At 40.6% G+C, this 18,680-nt stretch overlaps 1 protein-coding gene across 1 annotated transcript in view; it reads left to right on the top strand.

Moving 5' to 3' along the window:
- The first annotated feature begins 926 nt into the window (after positions 1–926).
- LOC136831426 (uncharacterized) overlaps positions 927–18,680 on the top strand; it is a 31,993-nt gene continuing 14,239 nt past the window's right edge. The window contains exons 1-2 of the mRNA XM_067091874.1: positions 927–1,060; positions 11,140–11,269. Of these exons, the coding sequence (XP_066947975.1) occupies positions 1,041–1,060; positions 11,140–11,269 (150 nt within the window). The 5' untranslated portion in view covers positions 927–1,040. The remainder of the gene's footprint in view (positions 1,061–11,139; positions 11,270–18,680) is intronic.

The following is an 18,680-nucleotide window of genomic DNA, read 5'->3' as shown; positions in this document are numbered from 1 at the left end:
TAAAAATGAACACGTGCATGAAAAGCAGATGACTGAAGCAAAAAAGAACTTAAAATAATGATGGAAGCCAGCAGAAACAGTAGACCGCACATGAACTAAAATTTATGTAACTGTGATAGCCACAATGCCCTCTAACTTTCTCGAATTCTTCGCGCTTTTTTGGATACGCTTGTCACTATTAAGCCTTAAGATCCAAGTGCAAGAAATATAAAAATAAAAAAATTCTGATGCCCGGTAGCGGGAAACGAACCCGGGTCCACTAATCAGAACAAGGTACGTAGCCTATTTGTTACGAAGGAACATCAGTACGACCACTAAAAATAGAAGTAATAAAAGTGAAAGAAAAAAATTGTTATCCTCATAGAAAACTAAACTACTTTGAGGCCCAGAAAGAATAGATAGAGGAAGCTAAAGAAAAACTTGCCAACCCCACCTACAAGCAGGGGAAACATACTGAAAGAGTATAGAAACGGAAACAGTAAAATCACCGAAGATATTGTAAAGATATTGTAAACATTTGATCGCACGGCATATTTAGCTTTTCTTTACCTAACTTATGGGTTATTTGGCTTACCTTCTGATGTAAAGTTATTAAAATGTTTAAGGAAATATATTTGTGTCATCGCTTGTATATATAAGTAAATATTCGGTACAGGATTTGTTACTTTTTTTCTTTTTTACTGTTTACATTCCAAATTATGAACGTCAGAGTCTTTGAACGTTATTAAAGTTAGTATTGCCAACTCGGAAAGTATTTGACCTCAGCCACATCCAGTTTCAAATGGCTTCATCGCCGATCCCAAAATAAAATTATGCAGTATTTCGATTTATTTTAAACATTAAGCTAATCAATTAATATATTTTTTTATAATATGATCCTTGCAATAATCGGACAGAAGGATTTTTAAATGTATTTTGTTTATGAAGCTGGCAACAGTGTTAGTTTACATTAATTTCAAAGTGAGTTGGCGCCAGTTCTAAAAGCCGTTTTTGTTAACCGAGGGATTTGACATATTTTTAGACAATTTTTAGCATTAAAAATGGTCCGAACAACTCAGAAGTAAGTTACTACTGTATTATTTTTGTTTTTAAACGAATCTGGCTTCCAGTTGATGCTCTTATGACTTAAAATTGTGTGTTATTTGAATAGCCAAGCTTCGGGTCGCACGTAACAATGTTTACCAGTTGGTCCTCCAGTCAAGGTTCGTTATACTGTTGCTTGCTTGCCTTTTCGAACAAATGGTACACCTGGTGTGCATGTTCGAAGTAGCAAGTGCAAAGCGTCATTATATAGTTTATAAGCAGGGTCAAGCCTACCGATTATATCATATTAGGTCTATTTTTGGGCTGTTTTTTGTTATAGCTTGGTAGCAGTAGGCTGAACCCAAACTTTTTCAGTGTAGTAACGTGGTGCTGGGCCGATAGTCGTTGACGGTTTAATTTATTGGTTTGTTTATCACACTACCTTACCCTAAGTAGAATTTCCAGCATGACCACTCTAAAAAGAAAGCTCTTTTGTGATACGAGTATACCCTAACCCAGGCCAGGCAGTGGTAGCCTATCAATGATGTAGCGTAAACAAAGGCTAGGTTGGATGATGGATTTTAATGGAAAATTGTTCCAGATATAAATAGGATAGAACTAAGCATTAGCTCCGCGTTGGGTATTTCCTTTAAAATTGACTCTTCTTATAGTATTTTGGTCGCTTAGGACCTATCAAGAATTTACTCTTGTTTTTTGTTGGTCAACTGTAATTAACCTGTAATTAACATCAGAAATTATATGCTGGCCATCCTGGAATGCTGTTGCGCATGTGCATTGTTAGCCTAAAGGGGAAATTTTGGTAAAAAGTGGTTTCCTTTACTGGGGGGCCAGAGCCCCTGTGGCTAAGTAGGCTAACATGGCCTGCTAGGTTAGGTTATGGTACGTTAGGCCTAGGTTAGTATGGTTCATTTTACAATAGATTTCCTTAGCCAACCCCTTCTGAAACATACGACTCCCTGATGTCTTTCGTATTTGTGGAACCGCTCCATATAGTCTGTGCGGAGCTATTACTCAGAAATACCTTGAATAATTTTGGTAAAACTACAGGGCAACTCTGCATGGACTATTACCTTGGAAATTTATTTTTCCTATATATACTTTTAGTGCTGCTGATGAAGTAGGTGGTGTTGTTTATTGTCGGTCAATTATTATTATTAACACATCTGCCCAACATGGTTGGTGACTCTTTGGGAATGCAGAGTTTTGGGTGGGGGGAAAACGTTGGGAGAAAGACCGGATGGCCATGTTGTTGTTATGGAATGGTTCTGTGCATGTGCAAGTCATCAGGGAGCCATATGTTCAAGAAGGGATTGGCTAAGGAAACCTATCATAAAAGGAACAGTACTACCCTAACATAGTATAAATTAGTAGGCCGTGTCACTTAGCGGGGAGGTTTCCATCCCACGGACCCCCTAGTGAAGGAAACCACTTTTTACCAAACGTTCCCCTATAACACTGCACATACGCGATAGCATTCCAGGATAGCCCAGGATACAAAAACATATCAGTTCTGATATTAATTACAGGTTAATTACAGTCGACCAACAAAAAATAACAGTAAATTGTTAATAAGCAGCCAAAATACTAAAGAAAAAGTCAGTTTCCAAGGTATATAATACCCAATGTGGAGCAACCCCACATTTGTACCATAATTTTATTGGTATTATACACACTTCCTATAGGCTATGTAGCCTAATAACATTTCTAGCTTGCTGGCAGTTTGGAACACTATTTGATAGTCATAGATGTGGGCTAAATAGCCTATGGGTAAGAATATGGAATTTCCTTCGGAGCGATTACAGAGTAAGGGGTCAGGGCTACTGTAAACATAGAGGCCTGTTTGTATTAGGCCTTTCCAAGGGAATGTGACCTAACCAGACTTATTTCTAGGTAACCTAACCTTGGACCACTGTGTCCTAACATGGGGCGTTGGCTTTGTCTCCCCGTCCCCAATTAATTTGTGAATTACTCCGCATTCTACCTATTAATGAAACTTTTTGACAAATCATCGTAGTAAAGGGTGTATATAATGCAGTATTGGTGAGATCATTTGAGAAGTTTACCGTCTTTTCCGTATTTTTTTTTGTTTCCAAAAGCCCCATGGGGGCCCATGTTTAGTACCAGCTCCTCTATGATTAACAGAAAAATAAATTCCTGTGCTTCATATACACCTTTTACTGTATTGTTCAGTCAAATATTTTTAATCGATATCACTGTCCCAGTAATTTAAGGAATAATTAAACTTGGAACTTTACAAAGATTTGGGCAAAACATTGCTTGAAGAAAAACAGCTATTTGTGTGTGAAGGAGGACAAAATTTGGCATGGAATTTAGCAATACTTCCAAAATAATCCAGGAGTTAGGAGGACTGAGCAGAACCAAAGGCACCATTACTGCAAACTGAAGTTAGATTTTTCAAGAGACCCCTATTTTCCAAAATCCCACATAATTTCTGAAACCTACAACAACCAATCTCGTACCAGCATTTTATCACGGACCCACAGTTCCAAGGGAAGGCATTCCTGATACGTAATCCATGCTTCCCCATAATACACTTGCACAAACACAATCCAATCAGAGCTGCAGATTTGACAGTGTTTACATTCTCGTAAACAAAGAACTTTTAAACATTACAAGAACATCCATAGAAGATGCCTACATATCTTCCATTTTCTCGGTAATTATTACAATTTCTCAAATTATCTCACCTGTACTGCATTATACGGACCTTTTTCTACAATGTTCAGTCAAAATATTTTATTAAACGATATCTCCGTTCAGAGATCTTCTGTAGAATTACCCCCAGTACTTCTCTCTAATTAACGGGGAACTATAGTTCGTAGAGCATACTTGGTCAAAAGAGGGTGTTGGGAGGGTGAAGCGACAATGCCGTAGGTACTTTCCTCAATATGGAAATCAGCAATTAAGCTACAAACTTCCTTGTGATTCTCTAAAAAAATCTTTACTTGTAGAAACTTATTATAATTCATGGCAATATTACAATTAATAATTGATAAAAACAGCATATGAAAATATTAATTAAGACAGTGTGGCAACACTTTCCATGTGTATTGCCAAATCTGCGTTTACCCTGAGGCTTCTTTCACACCATATTGTTTGACACCACGCCACCCCACCGCAGGTGATGCGATCACTGCATGGAGACTTTTTTACTGCTACAATCGGTACACAAGATGGATAAGAAGAGGAAGCTGTTGTGCCTTTACTACCCCTATTTGAAAAAGAAGACAATGCCAAATCCATTGGTGCATCCACTAAATACACAAAGAGACATGTATGGTGCATTTACTATTCTCTTTGAGGAACTAAAATGTGATAAAAACAAGTTTTGTTTTAACTTTTAGAATGTCACCAAATTTATTTTTTCCTTTATTGTTCAAACCTTCAAAATTTTAATTCAGAGATCAACAAATTTCTCTCCATCCTGTTGTAGGCTAACTGAATTGCAACATTTATATTCTAATTGCAATTCAGTGTTGATATCATCTTGATCCATGTGTTCACAATGAGGGTCAGTAGCATACTAGTGCTTGGTTACTGCAAGTAGAGCAGGAAAATAAAAACTGTGTGATGTGAAGATGTGTGTTGGACATGCAAGTCGACTGTCACCGCCGACGGTGCAGTGCCGCAGCGATGGCATAACGCCACCACATTGTTGTGAAAGCTTCATTAGATTTATCAGTCAAGTGTACCGCACTGTTGGCGGCAACAGTTTCAAACTGCATGGTTTGAAAGAGGCCTAAGGAGATGGTGAGTAAAAAACGATTGTAGTTTTTGGGCTGTAGCTCTGGATCAGTCCTTTTCATTATATTCATACAATATAAAAGCCCAAAAAACTTGAAAGTTTTTAAAACGCATACCGAGCCTTACAATTAATAAAAATGATGCAAACAATGTAAGAAAATAGTCCAAAATGAATTTACATGACTTATTTTCATTCCTTAAAGGAGAGAGAAAGAGAATTAACTGGAATTAGTTAGTGTATAAGTCTGATTTAATTTTTGCTCACATCTTCATGTATGATAATAACTTATTGTTTCCAAAAGAAGTGTTATCGCTTAGACCTGGGACTCTTATTTCATTTTAATCCTTCGGGCCAGCCCTATGAGACCTGTTAACCCTTAAACACCGAGCCTCTATTTACAAAAGTGTCTGCGTAATGCCGGCTGCGTTCGGGAGTTAGCGACGAAGCGGAAAAAACTTTTTTTTTTTTTTTTTTTTTTTTTTTTTTTTTTTTTTTCCAAAAAAATCACAGCACGCTTAGTTTTTAAGATTAAGAGTTCATTTTTGGCTGCTTTTTTTGTCATTGCCTGAAGTTTAGTATGCAACCATCAGAAATGAAAAAAAATATCATTATCGTATATAAATATTAAAATATATGACAGCGCAAAAAAAAAATTTTCCTATATAATTGTATAAAAATCGTGCTGTGAGTAAAACGGTTAAAGTTAATAAGTTATTTATTTATTTTTTTTTTCTTTTATTGTACACTAAATTGCAATGATTTTGGTACATAACAATTGTAAAACGATCAAAGCAACACAGAGAAAATATTATCACAAAATGATGCATGAATTCGTAACGCGTGGACGTGAAAAAAAGTTTTTTCAAAAATTCACCATAAATCGAAATATTGTGCTAGAGACTTCCCTTTTGTTGCACAATGAAGGTAATTGATTGAATATTACTGGACTGTAAGTGTTTTAGCTTACAATTGCAGTTTTCTATCATTTCGGTCGAGTTAACGTTGACCGAAGGTCAAATTTTTTTGTTTATTGTGATTTATATGAAAATATTTCAAAACTGATAAAAGCTACAACCATGAGTTATTTTTTGTTGTATTCTACATGAAATTGCACACATTTTCATATATAAAACTTTATGTAATGGCTAATATAAAACGGTGCAAACATTACGACAAAGTGACGAAAGAATTTCTGAGATTTTCGGCCAAGTTAGCGTGCGTGGATGTAAGGAAAATTTTTTTCAAAAACTCACCATAAATTGAAATATTGTCTTAGAGACTTCCAATTTGTTGCAAAATGAAGGTAAATGATTGAATATGACTAGAATGTAAGAGTTTTAGCTTACAATTGTGTTTTTCGACCATTTTGGTCGAGTCAAAGTTGACCGAAGGTTGAAATTTTGGCACTTAAAGTGATTTATATGAAAATATTTCAAAACTGATAAAAGCTACAACCATGGGTTGTTTTTTGTTGTATTTTACATGAAATTGTGCACATTTTCATATATAAAACTTTATGTAAATGGGTAATATAAAACTGTGCAAAAATTACGACAAAGTGACAAAAGAATTTCTGAGATTTTCGGCTGAGTTACCGTGCGGAGGTAAGGAAAAAGTTTTTTTTTTTTTTTTTTTTTTTTTTTTTTTTTTTTCAAAAATTCACCATAAATCGAAATATTGTGCTAGAGACTTCCAATTTGTTGCAAAATGAAGGTAAATGATTGAATATTACTAGAATGTAAGAGTTTTAGCTTACAATTGCGTTTTTCGACCATTTCAGTCGAGTCAAAGTTGACCGAAGGTTGAAATTTTGGCACTTATCGTGATTTATATGAAAATATTTCAAAACTGATAAAAGCTACAACCATGGGTTGTTTACTTACATGGGTTGTTTTTTGTTGTATTCTACATGAAATTGCACACATTTTCATATATAAAACTATGTAAAGGCTAATATAAAATGGTGCAAAAATTACAACAAAGTGACGAAAGAATTTCTGAGATGCGTCGCTGATGCTTTCTAGTGGGAGAAGAAAGAAATTCGCACATGCGCAGCTGGATCACGCTTGTAAACAAAACAACAGCGTGATCCATGAACTCCCAGAATCCCTCAAGGCGTGTGATTTAAAATCTTTCGCAAACTAGGCGTTTAACTATTTTTCCGTGAATATTGAAAAAAAAATTTTGTAGTTGACGTACAATACATCTAGTCGGCGTTTAAGGGTTAATTAGCCCAGTGGTCTGGTTAAACTATTTTAATAATAATAATCTGAACCCTGTTGTCTAAAGGAAAGGAAAATCAGGAAATACCACAGCAGATATAACAGGTCAAGAGCGAATGAAGGGTATCCACAATCCATGAGTTACCTTGGAGAAATGGAAACATGAACAGTTTAAGGAGACTGGGGCCCTCCCCCTTTTTGGCTGACCTCGGTGGTTTACCTATAGGCCAGACTCGATCAAGGGAAACACTTTTGTTCCTTTGGGAATAAAAAGCTTCGCTTCTTATGTAAGAGTAGCCCATTGCTGAGCTTGAGTTGGAAACAGTCATTCAAATTTGGTAACTAGGTGGTAAATTAGGGGTAGGAGGGTGAGTAAGGAGATCTCAACTCACCTACCATAGGTCTAGGGCACTTCAGCTGTGGACAGAGTTAAGATTATTGTTGTGTGGTATTTCTGTTTTTAACTGAAGGGAGCAGGGTAATATTGTAGAATAGTTGTACACACATTCTGCTATGCACAGTGTCACATGGGGTGGGGGTGTTGGGCCTTTGCAAACACACACACACACACACACCCATCAGGTCAGGTTCTTGTTCCCTAGGATAGATTAGGTTAAGGAAATGTTAAGTTACAGTACATTCCAGTCGTAATGTGTCTTTGATTTGCCTAACGTACTCAACTCCACACTTTTAAGAGGCAGTCTTCCTGGACTGCCTTGTCTCACCTTTCTACTTATGCTCCTATGGCTTGTCTGGCTTGTCAAGGGAGTTCCCTTGTACACTTTGAGGATAGGTGACCAGCCTGCTTTCTGCAGCATTGCCAAGTTCTCCTCAGGTGGGGCTGTGGGTTTGTTCAGGGTTTGCTACTGCTTACCCTGCATCATTTGCAGTTATGCTGTAGTAGCAGAAGTTTTCATCCCTTGGTATTCCCAGAAACTCATCTTTTGTTGCTGTTTCCAATAAGGAACTCAACATGGTTGAGTCTCCTGTTGTAGTCGTCTTGCCTTTTGAGATACCCTTGCAGTATCGAGCATAGGCTGTACTCCTCTGAAGCTACTTCCTGCTGTGTCTGAGGAGAATCTCCTGGTTGGCTGCCCTTTCTTTTCACAAGAAGAAAGCGGTCTTAGAAACCCTCTCTTAAGAAGTTCCATTGGACTCCAAGTGAGTGCCTTCTTTCTGGTCAGACTTGTGAACCAGTGTCCAGATTTCCCTCTGAGACATGAGGACTATCGTGGACTTTAACCTGTCTTTTGCCAAGGTATGCAGAGAAGTGTATGCTAATGTCTTGCTCAGTGCATGTATGATTCCTGGATCATGCATGTGCTAAGTATCACACAAATTCAGGGTGTTCTGGGTTTGTCCAAAACTCTTACTGTGGGTGTGCACATGTATGCATGCGTTCATCCATAGTGTCTAGTTCAGTTTTGGCTGATGCTGTGGAAGTGGACAGGAATGTGGACCAAGATTTAGAGTGGCTATGAGCCAACCTTGGCTCATGATTCTGTGATCCTTATTGCCAGGTCCAGTCATTCTAGCCAATCTCAAGAATGCTCACTTTGTTATAGCACCTACAGCTTTGCCACTCAGAAATGACATTGAAATGATATTAAAGCAATATTGAAATATTAGTGTTGTAGGATGATAGTTTAAGGTATATTTGGTGTTCGAACTATTAAAATGGGCAGTTATAAGCAGTTTTAGAGGGGTCTTTGGTGTTTGAACTACAGTATTAAAATAAGCACTTATAAGCATTTTTAAAAGGGGTTCCAACTTATCATGGATTTCCGGTATTCGTGGGTGGTTGTGGTCCTTATCCCCCCCGAATACTGGGAGTTGACTGTACTCTAGGTTGCACCCTGGAGGTGAGGCAGTCATTCCATTGCTGTGGTAGCTTCTTGCTAAAGGTGTCTTGGATCATGCAGGCTTACAGTCTGATCTGCAGATCAGAAGGTTCCCTGATGCCCAACAGGTCAAACAAGCTACTTTCCGTGCCGCTGACAATCCAGATTGTGATTAGACTACTCCCCTTCAAGTTTTTCAGTAGTCTGCAGACTGAGAAACACTCTCCCCAGGAGAAGCTCCAGGAACATTCTCCTGTCTCAGTTGTGAAGTCAGATGTCATGGCTTTCTTTCAGTCAGCATTGTGGTTTTACCTTTGGTTGAACATGCTTGCTGACTTTGTCCTCACTGGACTTTCATCTGCAGATTGGATGATGAAGTTCTGGAAGTGGTTGTTGAGGGAAAGGGTTGTAAAAATAAAAAAATGAGAAAATACAGTAAAAATATAAATGACAACATAGCATAAAATATAAATAAAAATTCATAATTGTAACAAGATGAAACAACTCTAGCCAGTCTGCATAGTATGTGTTTTGTAGCGCAGTGTCACATTTACACTCCCCTGTCCCCCCCCCTTTTTTTCAGTACAGTTTAGTTGACTCTAAGTATGATTATGGCACATATAACAGTACACAAGAGTACAGTATATTACATCCTTTGATATTTCATCTCAGTTGTTCTCTCTCTCTCTCTCTCTCTCTCTCTCTCTCTCTCTCTCTCTCTCTCTCTCTCTCTCTCTCTCTCTCTTGTACCCTACCAACATTATGCATTTATTCTTTGGGTTGTAAAAATAAAAAATGAGAACATACAGTAAAAATATAAATAAAAAGTCTTAAGCATAACAGCAAGAAAACAAAACAAGGTGTATCAAGTTAGACGTCTACCTAGCCTTCTTCACTCATTCAACACTGCATACCCACCCCTTCAAGCCAGGGGAAGCTGCTCCCCAGCTTGACCCACCTTCCAAAACAACCCCCATCTCTACACAGTCTTACTGTCCCTCCTCTTCCATGGCACCCAGCCATTGAACCCACCCCACCTTGGAAACTTCTCAATGTCTCCCCAAAAAAAAAAAAAAAAAAAAAAAGTCTGTTTGAGTGTAAGCAGTGTTACTAACATTTTCCTAAGGCCGCGCAGCATTTTCAAAGCTTGAGAAATTTATATATATATCTTTGGTGTCTTTGTCCTTGGTCTGGGTGTATTTGATAATCTTGAGTTCCGGATAAAGGTGAGCTGTATAAGTGAAGGATTACTGTACTATGACCTCACATCTTGTACATAAGATGAACCCCAACCACTTTCAACAATATTACATTTACTATCTTCTGTACACCACTGTCCACAGACCAGAATTTTTGAAGTTCTGACCCAATTACATTTTTATTTACTGCTAATTCCACAAATTTCAACATAGTTCCTGGGCAGTCGAACCTAGTCTTTATGCTCAGTTTCCACAAAATCTCTTCTGTCAGTTTTCACAAAACCAGTCCTTGAGTTGAGGCTGGAACACAAGAATTTATACTACAGTGCAGTATAGAACAAACAAAATTCTGGAGTGTCTTCCTCAAGCTGTCCTATGGCAATTCTGGATCTTCTATGCTTTAGGTAACTCAACCATACGAAGATAAACCACAGCCACTTACCTATGAGGGTACTGTTGGGATTTGCTTCTGTAGACAGTCAAATCTAAGAATAAGAAATTTTTTAGAATAATATACAAAATTAATTTACAAAATTAACATCTAAGAATTAACAATCCAAGTTTCCCAGACATAAACTATCAGTACCACCATACTGAGAGGAGATTCAGGAGTTCTTTCAACCCATATCTCCGAAACTTCATTGGTGGTTTTCCAGATGAGATGCTTTTATGCCTAATGTATACAGTATATTTAAAAAAAAAAAAAATACCTGAAAATTTTACTGTTGGTTAATTGAATATAAACCACTGGTCCATAGTGAGTACCTTCTTTCCCCTCTGTTGACAAGGCTAGTTTTAGTAGGTGGAAAATGATTGGTGTGGGATGTGAGAGAGAGCATTCTCCTTATAGGTTTTACTGTCTGGATTCTACAGCTAATGGAAACTTGTAATACAGCCGTTTTTTATTTGCTTATGTTCTGTAGGTTAAACAAATATGGCATCTGCAAATCACTGTTTTGTATCTAAGAGACAAAATTGAAAGAAAAGTTGATATATATTAGATGCTTACTGCTCTTGTATTACTTATTATTTAATGTGTACTCTAATTTCATTTAATACATATACAGATTAAGGAAAAAAATAGTTACATCAACACCAAAGAAAGCAACTGGGACACCACCACCACTTGCTGCATCAGTGGCAACAACTCCTGGTACTTCTAGGAGAAGGAGTAGTTTGGGCATTCGCAAAAAATCTGTAAGTACTTATAGTAAAAATGTACAAACCCTTGTATACCTTTTGCCATTCACATAGAGTTAGACCAGTTGCCAAGTTCAGATTGCTTTGTCAGTGCTAGTTACCCTCAGAGTAAAGCAATAATTTTTAGCAGTCCTAATTTAGAATGTTGGTGTATTCACTTTCCGGCTGGTCTATCCTGCACCTTTTTGTTTGTTGTGGTTGATTGACATGTAACCTGTGAATTGGCCTTACAGCAGTTATGGTCAACTGAGTCTGCTGTGGCTGAATGCCCGTTATCGGCAGGCTTGGTTATCGGCGATATGTTTTTCAGCGCTTGTCTAGCAACAAAAATCAGTGATTTTCGGTGCCAGTATGCGCCGATTTCCACTTATTGTCGCCAATAATCATGTATTGGTGCTGATACATACCTAATAGAGGCGCCGAGAACCGAAACTCGACGATTTTCACTTATCGTCACACCGTCAGAACAGAACCCCCACCGATAACCGGGGACTGCCTGTAATGCAAAGCTTGTAATTACCAAACTGGCATTGAGCCACAGCAGACACGGTTGACCATAACTGCTGTAAGGTCAATTCATTGTTAACTCTCATAGTTAACTGTAATACATTCTATACCTCAACAGTGTTCATGAGTGCCCAGTCATTACTCGAGTTTATGAAAATATCTTGTAAAGAAATACTAAAAAAAATTTGTACTGAATAATTTAAAAGCACTTTAATGTTTCATTATAAACCCATTGCTTTACAGTATTACCAAAAAATTAGTGGGAGGTGTCTTGTACACTGCTGTGTCAAAGTACCATTTCGATCAAATAATTGGTTTGAAAGATATTTGAGAAAAACGATGACACATGGTCCCTGATATGGATAGTAGGTTCCTTCCCTTCATGTTTTCTTGGAACATAATTATGGCTTCAACCAGAAGTTCCCTGCCTGCAGTGTTCTCCGTAGAGCAGTTGCTTCAGCCTTGACTTAACCCTCTGAGGCTGAATGTGCTGCGCTCGTGGACTCTTATTTATCCTGCTGTAGCTTCTCCAATACCTTTTGTTCCTGTCCCTTTAGGGATATCTGCCACAACTCTGTTCTTGGCAGACATGGTAGAGGACATAGGGACCATTGGTAGTAGGAGGTGAAAGAGACACTGCCATGCTTTGCCTTCATCTTCCTCCTCTCCCCTGTCTCTGGATCAGGAGAAGTATAGAGAGAAGGCCCTGAAGACTGCCCTGCAAGAAGGCTAGGAAATCTTTTTATATAAGCAACTTACCAAGTAATTACATAGCTATAAGTTTCAATTCGTCAGCAGCTAGAATTTTGAAATTCATGGTAGCTCTACTTTACTTTTGGCTAGGCAACTAACCCCGCCCACTTTCGAGGTAAATGAGGAACCAGCTCAGCAAAGAGCTCAATATGTTTCTGCAGGCTGAGGGCTGTACAACAGTGATTAGCAGCAGCGATTTTTGGAATTCTTTTGCTTAGCTGGTTGCATATCGCAACAGTTGGTGAAGTATTCTCATTTATGGTAGCCTTTTCAGCACAGTTAGACAGAGTCAGGTTCTTTACAGACCGAATTTACCGATTTTTTACTTTATTACTGATATTAGATATTAGGTCTCAGAGTTTTAGGTATTGCAGCAAATGCTGCAATACTAGATTAACTAAAGCCTGTTATGACACGCACGCACACTGTATGACTTGTAGGGGTCAAATTTGTTCTCCAGACTTGACTTGTAATGAATGTGAACATTGGGATGTTAAAATGTGGAAGATTTCGAGTAGTCATTTGTCAAAGTTAGACAGAGACAAAAAGAGGAAAGCGGCTTGTAGAGCCAGTAGTAAAGACATTAGCTAGTCAGGTTTCTGCTAAGTCTGTTGCTGATAATGTTTCTGAATCATTATCTTTTATTCCACCTAATCCCCGTTCTCAGTCTATTCCACCCTCTCCTCACCCCAGCTCCCTTGCTCCCAGTCCTAACCCCATTGCCAGCCTTGAGCCGAGAGTTAACCAAAAATTTGGGTTATTAGTGAATACAGGCAGTCCCCGGTTTACGACGGTTCCGGCTTACGACGTTCCGAGGTTACGACGCTTTTCAAATATATTCATCAGAAATTATTTCCCGAATTACGACGCATGTTCGGGGTTACTTTGACGCGTCGTCAAAGTTGATCCGACGGAAGAAATATGGCCCCAAAACGGCAGAATAATCATAATTTGAAGGGTTTTTTTATGTAAAACTCAATAATAATGCAGTTTACATCGTTTTCAATGCACCCAGAGCATTAAAAGTAAGGTTTTCTTATGATTTTTGACGATTTTCCGGCTTACGATGATTTTCGGGTTACGACACGGCGCAAGAACGGAACCCCCATCGTAAACCGGGGACCGCCTGTACTATTGAACAGTTAGGCGCTTCAGTGAGAGTCCTTATGGACAAGTTCAGTGTTAAAAGTGTTGGTGAAGTGTAAGTGGAGGAGGTGGCTGTCTGTCCCATTGATTCACCTAGGCAAAGGTTTCTGGTAAACTCCCCTAAACCTGGGAGGAGTCAAACTGGTTGCCCAAAGGAGGTCGATGGGGTCTGCCCATAGGCAGTCCCTCCCTCAGTCGGGCCTGTTGTCGCTTCCCAGGTTATGACAGAGCGCCACTGGAAAGGCGTCTTGATGGGAGTGATTCATCTTTCGTCTAGTTCTGGTGAATCCAGTCCCAGGCGCCAGTGGCGCTTCAAAGACGAATCTCATCCTTTAAAAAGACGTGAAACGGAAGTGTCTGATTCCCCTTCAGTGCCTGCTAAAAGGTTCAGAGAACCTTCTCAAGATCAACTACCATCCTGCAGTTTTTGGGACAGTCCTTAACGCTTCTCACAGGATCGCCCGGAGTTGGAGGGACAGTATTTGATGGTTAAGTGCCTCGTCCCTCTCATAAGCACCCTTCTTCGTCTAAGAACTTGTTGGTGGCTGAGCGCCCATCCATCGCTCCGGAGCATTCTTCTGTTCATAAGAGTGTCTGAGCGCTCATGAGTGCCCAAGCCCCCAGCTCCTGAATCCCTAGTTGCTTCCGAGCGCCGATTAGCGCCAGAGCACTGATTCCTGAATCTTTAGCAATTTCTGGGAAGCGGCCTCTGATGCCAGAGGGCCTGGTGACGCCTGAAGGTTTTATAGGAGAATGGTCCTTCCTGAGCGCCCTTTACTGCATGAGAGCCAGTTAGCTCCAAAGCTCGTTTTGACTGCTGAGCTTCTTGGGTCACCAGCACTCCCTGTTTCCACTTTGAAGCTCCCGGCCCCTACTCTTGTCGTTGGGGTATTGAATACAGCCACTGCTCGGCTTCCCCCTCATCCTCAGCCTCTGGTCTCGGCACAACAGGCTCCTGCAGTAGTGGACCCTTCTTTTCTGTCAGTTCAGTGCCAATTGGACAACATCTTGGGTTTAATCAAGAAAACCCCTTCAGCTCCTCAACCTCTTGCAGAATTGTCTCCTATTTCTTCAGATGAGGAAGAGGAAGTGGATCCAGTCACCCCTCCTGCATATGCCTAATTGCTAAGGTTTTTGTTGGCAATGTTTCCAAATTTTTTCTCGCCTGCAGCTCTGGCTTCCCTTGCTTCGACATATTTAATGGGCAATCAGGAAGTAAACTCTTAGACTCCCTAAGATTGTGCTGTCTTCCTCAGCTAAGAAAGCTTTACATGAAGTGGAAAGTTGGCTCTCGGGGATGTGAGAGCAGGGAAGAGCCTTCTGTAGTTGCCCTCCGTCTAGGCTCTTTTAGAGGAGATACTTATCTTTCGCAACTGGAGAGGCCCCATCCTTGGGAGCTTCTGCCTCCTCCCAGGGGGACTTCTCCGGTTTGGTAGACTCTTCCCGGAGGTCTGCTTTCAGTTCAGCTAAGATCTTTTTCTCAACATGGCGGAACTGGACCACTTGATCAAACACCTCTGTAAGGTCTTCGAAGTGCAGTAGTAGCCCTTGCTCGCAAGGTTAAGGATTGTCCTCAGGTACTGGACGACTATACATTGGACTTTCTGGAAATTATCTCCTGTCTCGACAAGGGCATAAGGGAGGGCTCTGTGGAATTGGCTTCCCTTTTTGCGATGGGAATTTTAAAGAAAAGGGAGCTTTGGTGTTCCTATACCACAAAAGGAGTGACCCTTTTGCAAAAATTCACTCTCCTCTTTTCTCCACTTGGTCAGCAACACCTGTTCCCACAGGCAACAGTACTACAGATTGCATGTGACCTTCAGAAAAAAACTTACTCAGGACCTCCTTGCTCAATCTGCAAGATGCCCTATAGAGACTCCTTCTTTCAGTTTGAGGACAGTTTCCCCCGTTCAACCCCAGTCCTTTCGTGGTAGAGGCAGACATAGAGGCTTTACCAGACCTCGCACAAACGCCTGATTCGCCTCTCGGGCAATCAAGAAGTCCTCCACAAAACCCCCCTTGCGTAAATGAGAACCTCGTCCTCCATGCTCTGGTAGGAGCAAGGCTCCTCTTGAGGGAGGGATACTCCATCCCTTTCATACGGAAGCCTCCTTTAACCGGCACACTCATCATATTGACGGCCTACTGTGTAGGTTCTGAGAGGTTTTCCGCCATCTCCCAAGAAGTATGATCCCCCTTGAGAAAGAAGCCACCAAAGTGGTCGAGGACACCTGCTCTCCGGGTTCTACGATCGGCTGTTTGTAGTCCCCAAGGCCTCAGGAGGCTGGAGGCCAGTTCTGGACGTAAGTGCCCTGAACTTGTGTGTCTAGAAAACCAAGTTCAAAATGGAAACAAGCCAATCCGTCCTAGCATATTTCATATCCCAGTTCATCAGGACTCGAGGAAGTTCTTTAGGTTCGTTTTCCAGAACAGGGTTTATCAGTTCAGAACCCTTTGCTTTGGCCTGTCCACGGCTCCCCAGGTATTCATGTGAGTCTTGGCTCCCGTAGCGAAATGGCATTTGATGGGGTCAGCATTTCGCTTTACCTAAACAATTGGCTCCTTCGTTCTCAGTTGAAGGAGAAATGTACAGAGGACCTTCAAAGACCCTTATTCTAGCCCAGGAGTTGGGCCTTTTAATAAACTTTCAGAAGTCCCAACTGACTCCTCAGGAGATAGCATATTTGGGGATGAGGATAAACTCTCTGGCTTACTGGGTTTTTCCCTTCCCCAAAAGGATATAATCTTGCCTTCACAAGGTGGACAAATTCATCCCCTGTCATTCCTGCTCTGCAAACAGTTGGCTGAGCTTACAAGGGACCCTCTTGTCCATAGAGCAATTCGTAACTCTGGGAAGGCTGCACATGAGGAACTTACAATTTCATCTAAGAATTAGTTGGGACAGAAAGAAGTATCTGGACACTTTCATTTTCCCAATAACTCGGGAAATCAGAGAGGACCTGCTTTGGTGGAAATAAGGAGACCAACTCTCTCAGGGGAAGTAGCTCCTTCCTCTGAGCCCCAGCCTAGTGTTTTATTCAGACCTTTCAGACCTAGGTTGGGAGCTCTCCTGGGAGACAGGGAGGTCTCCGGGATTTGGACTCCAGAACAGAAGGAATGGCATATAAACGTAAAGGAGCTGAAAGCAATTCACTGGGGATTGCAGGCATTTGCAGTAGAAGTGTTCGGAAAGACAGTGACGGTCCATTTGTACAATACCACAGCACTGTCTTATGTCAAGGGGAGAGGGGGGGAGACATTCATTTACCTTTTGCGAAGCAGCAAGACCCCTTCTCATATGAGCGGATCATAGCTGGACAAAGATCCTAACCAGATTTATTCAGGGAAGGTTAAATGTATTAGCTGACGAACTGAGCCGTTAAAAGCAAGTTCTCCCCAGAGAGTGGACTTTAGACCCCCTAGTGTGTCTAGAACTTTGGGAACTGTGGGGAAAGCCAGTTCTGGATCTGTTTGCTACCGCCAAGGACCATTGTCTTCCTCTGTATTGCTTGCCAGCCCCGAATCCACAAGCATGGGCGACGGATGCAATGCTTATAGGCTGGTCGGGCAAAGACCTTTATGCCTTTCCTGCATTCAAGATGGTGAGCGAAGTCATCAACAAGTTCCGGAATCACCAGAATGTGACTATGACTCTAGTAGCACCATTTTGACCAGCCCAGGAGTGGTTCCCAAACTTGCTAGACAGTTCCACCAAAGACTGCCCACTCTGGCTCAGGGCCCACATCCAGATTGTCAGGAAATTGGTGTGAGTGAAAGGATTTTCAAAGTCAGTTGCAGACGCTCTTGCTCGATACAGACGCCAGTCCTCTAGCAAGGCATATCAGGCCAAGTGGACAGTCTTCCAATCCTGGTGCAAAAGACATAACATCTCATCTTCTAAGATGTCTGTAGTGGAGATTGGAGATTTCCTGTTTTATTTAAGATCATCTAGAGGACTAGTCCTCCTCAAAAATTAAGGGCTACAGAGCAATGTTGAGCTCAGTTTTTAGACACAGGGGAGTAGATCTCTCCTCTAATAAAGATTTGTCTGATCTCATCAAGTCATTTGATACGCCCAAACAAAAGGAGGAAAAATTGGTAGCCTTGAACCTGGACATGGTCCGGAAGTTCCTGTTATAACCCCGTTTCGAACCTCTACGTTCAATCTCATGAGGGATCCCACAAGGAAGAGCTACAAGCAATAGATAAGAGAATTGGATTCTCTCAGGGTGATGCTGTTTGTTCATTCACCCTTGGTTTTTTAGCAAAAAAAGGAGACTCCTTCCAATCCTTGGCCTCGTTCTTTTTCTATAAAGAGTCTGATAGACATTTTAGGTTCTGGAGAGGTAGAAAGGACTCTTTGCCCTGTAAGGGTGCTGAAATACTATTTATAAAGAACTGAGAAGATTCGTGGTGCATTGAGCAACCTTTGGTGCTCAGTAAAGAATCTTTCATGTTGTCTCTCAAGAAATGCCCTGGAATTTTCTCTTAAAGACCTAATCTAGAGGTTCAATTGCAGATTAAGGGGGATGTCTTACCATTAGTGAAAGTAAAAGTGCATGAAGTGAGGGCAGTAGCCATGTCCTTGGCTTTCAAACATAACTTGTCTCCTCGATTATCCAGACAACATACTGGAAGTGTAAGTCAGTTTTTGCATCCCATTACTTGCGCGAAGTTGAAACAAAATATGAAGATTACAGTACCTAGGGTCTATTTTCGGTTGCTGGCATGTTGTTGGGAGAGGAAGTGTGGGAAGTATCCTTACCATCCTTTTTATCTTCACCTCGAAACAAGGGTGTCGAGTCGTAGGGGAGCCTGGGGGCACTATGCATGTGGAGTGCCCACCAGTTTGTCTTTTAATGGTTGGGTAGTGGTTTTTTTAATTTATGGTTCAGGCAACTACACTGTTTACTTTTTTTACTGAGCCCAGGGCAGGGGCAACATTTTAATTCTTTGCTTGCAATCAGAAAACTCCTTTGCTACAAAGAATCCCACCAAAGTA

Source organism: Macrobrachium rosenbergii, chromosome 48, assembly GCF_040412425.1.
Source record: "Macrobrachium rosenbergii isolate ZJJX-2024 chromosome 48, ASM4041242v1, whole genome shotgun sequence".
Lineage (NCBI taxonomy): Eukaryota > Metazoa > Arthropoda > Malacostraca > Decapoda > Palaemonidae > Macrobrachium > Macrobrachium rosenbergii.
Note: the sequence above shows the minus strand (reverse complement) of the source record. Positions and strands in the feature narration are given on the sequence as shown.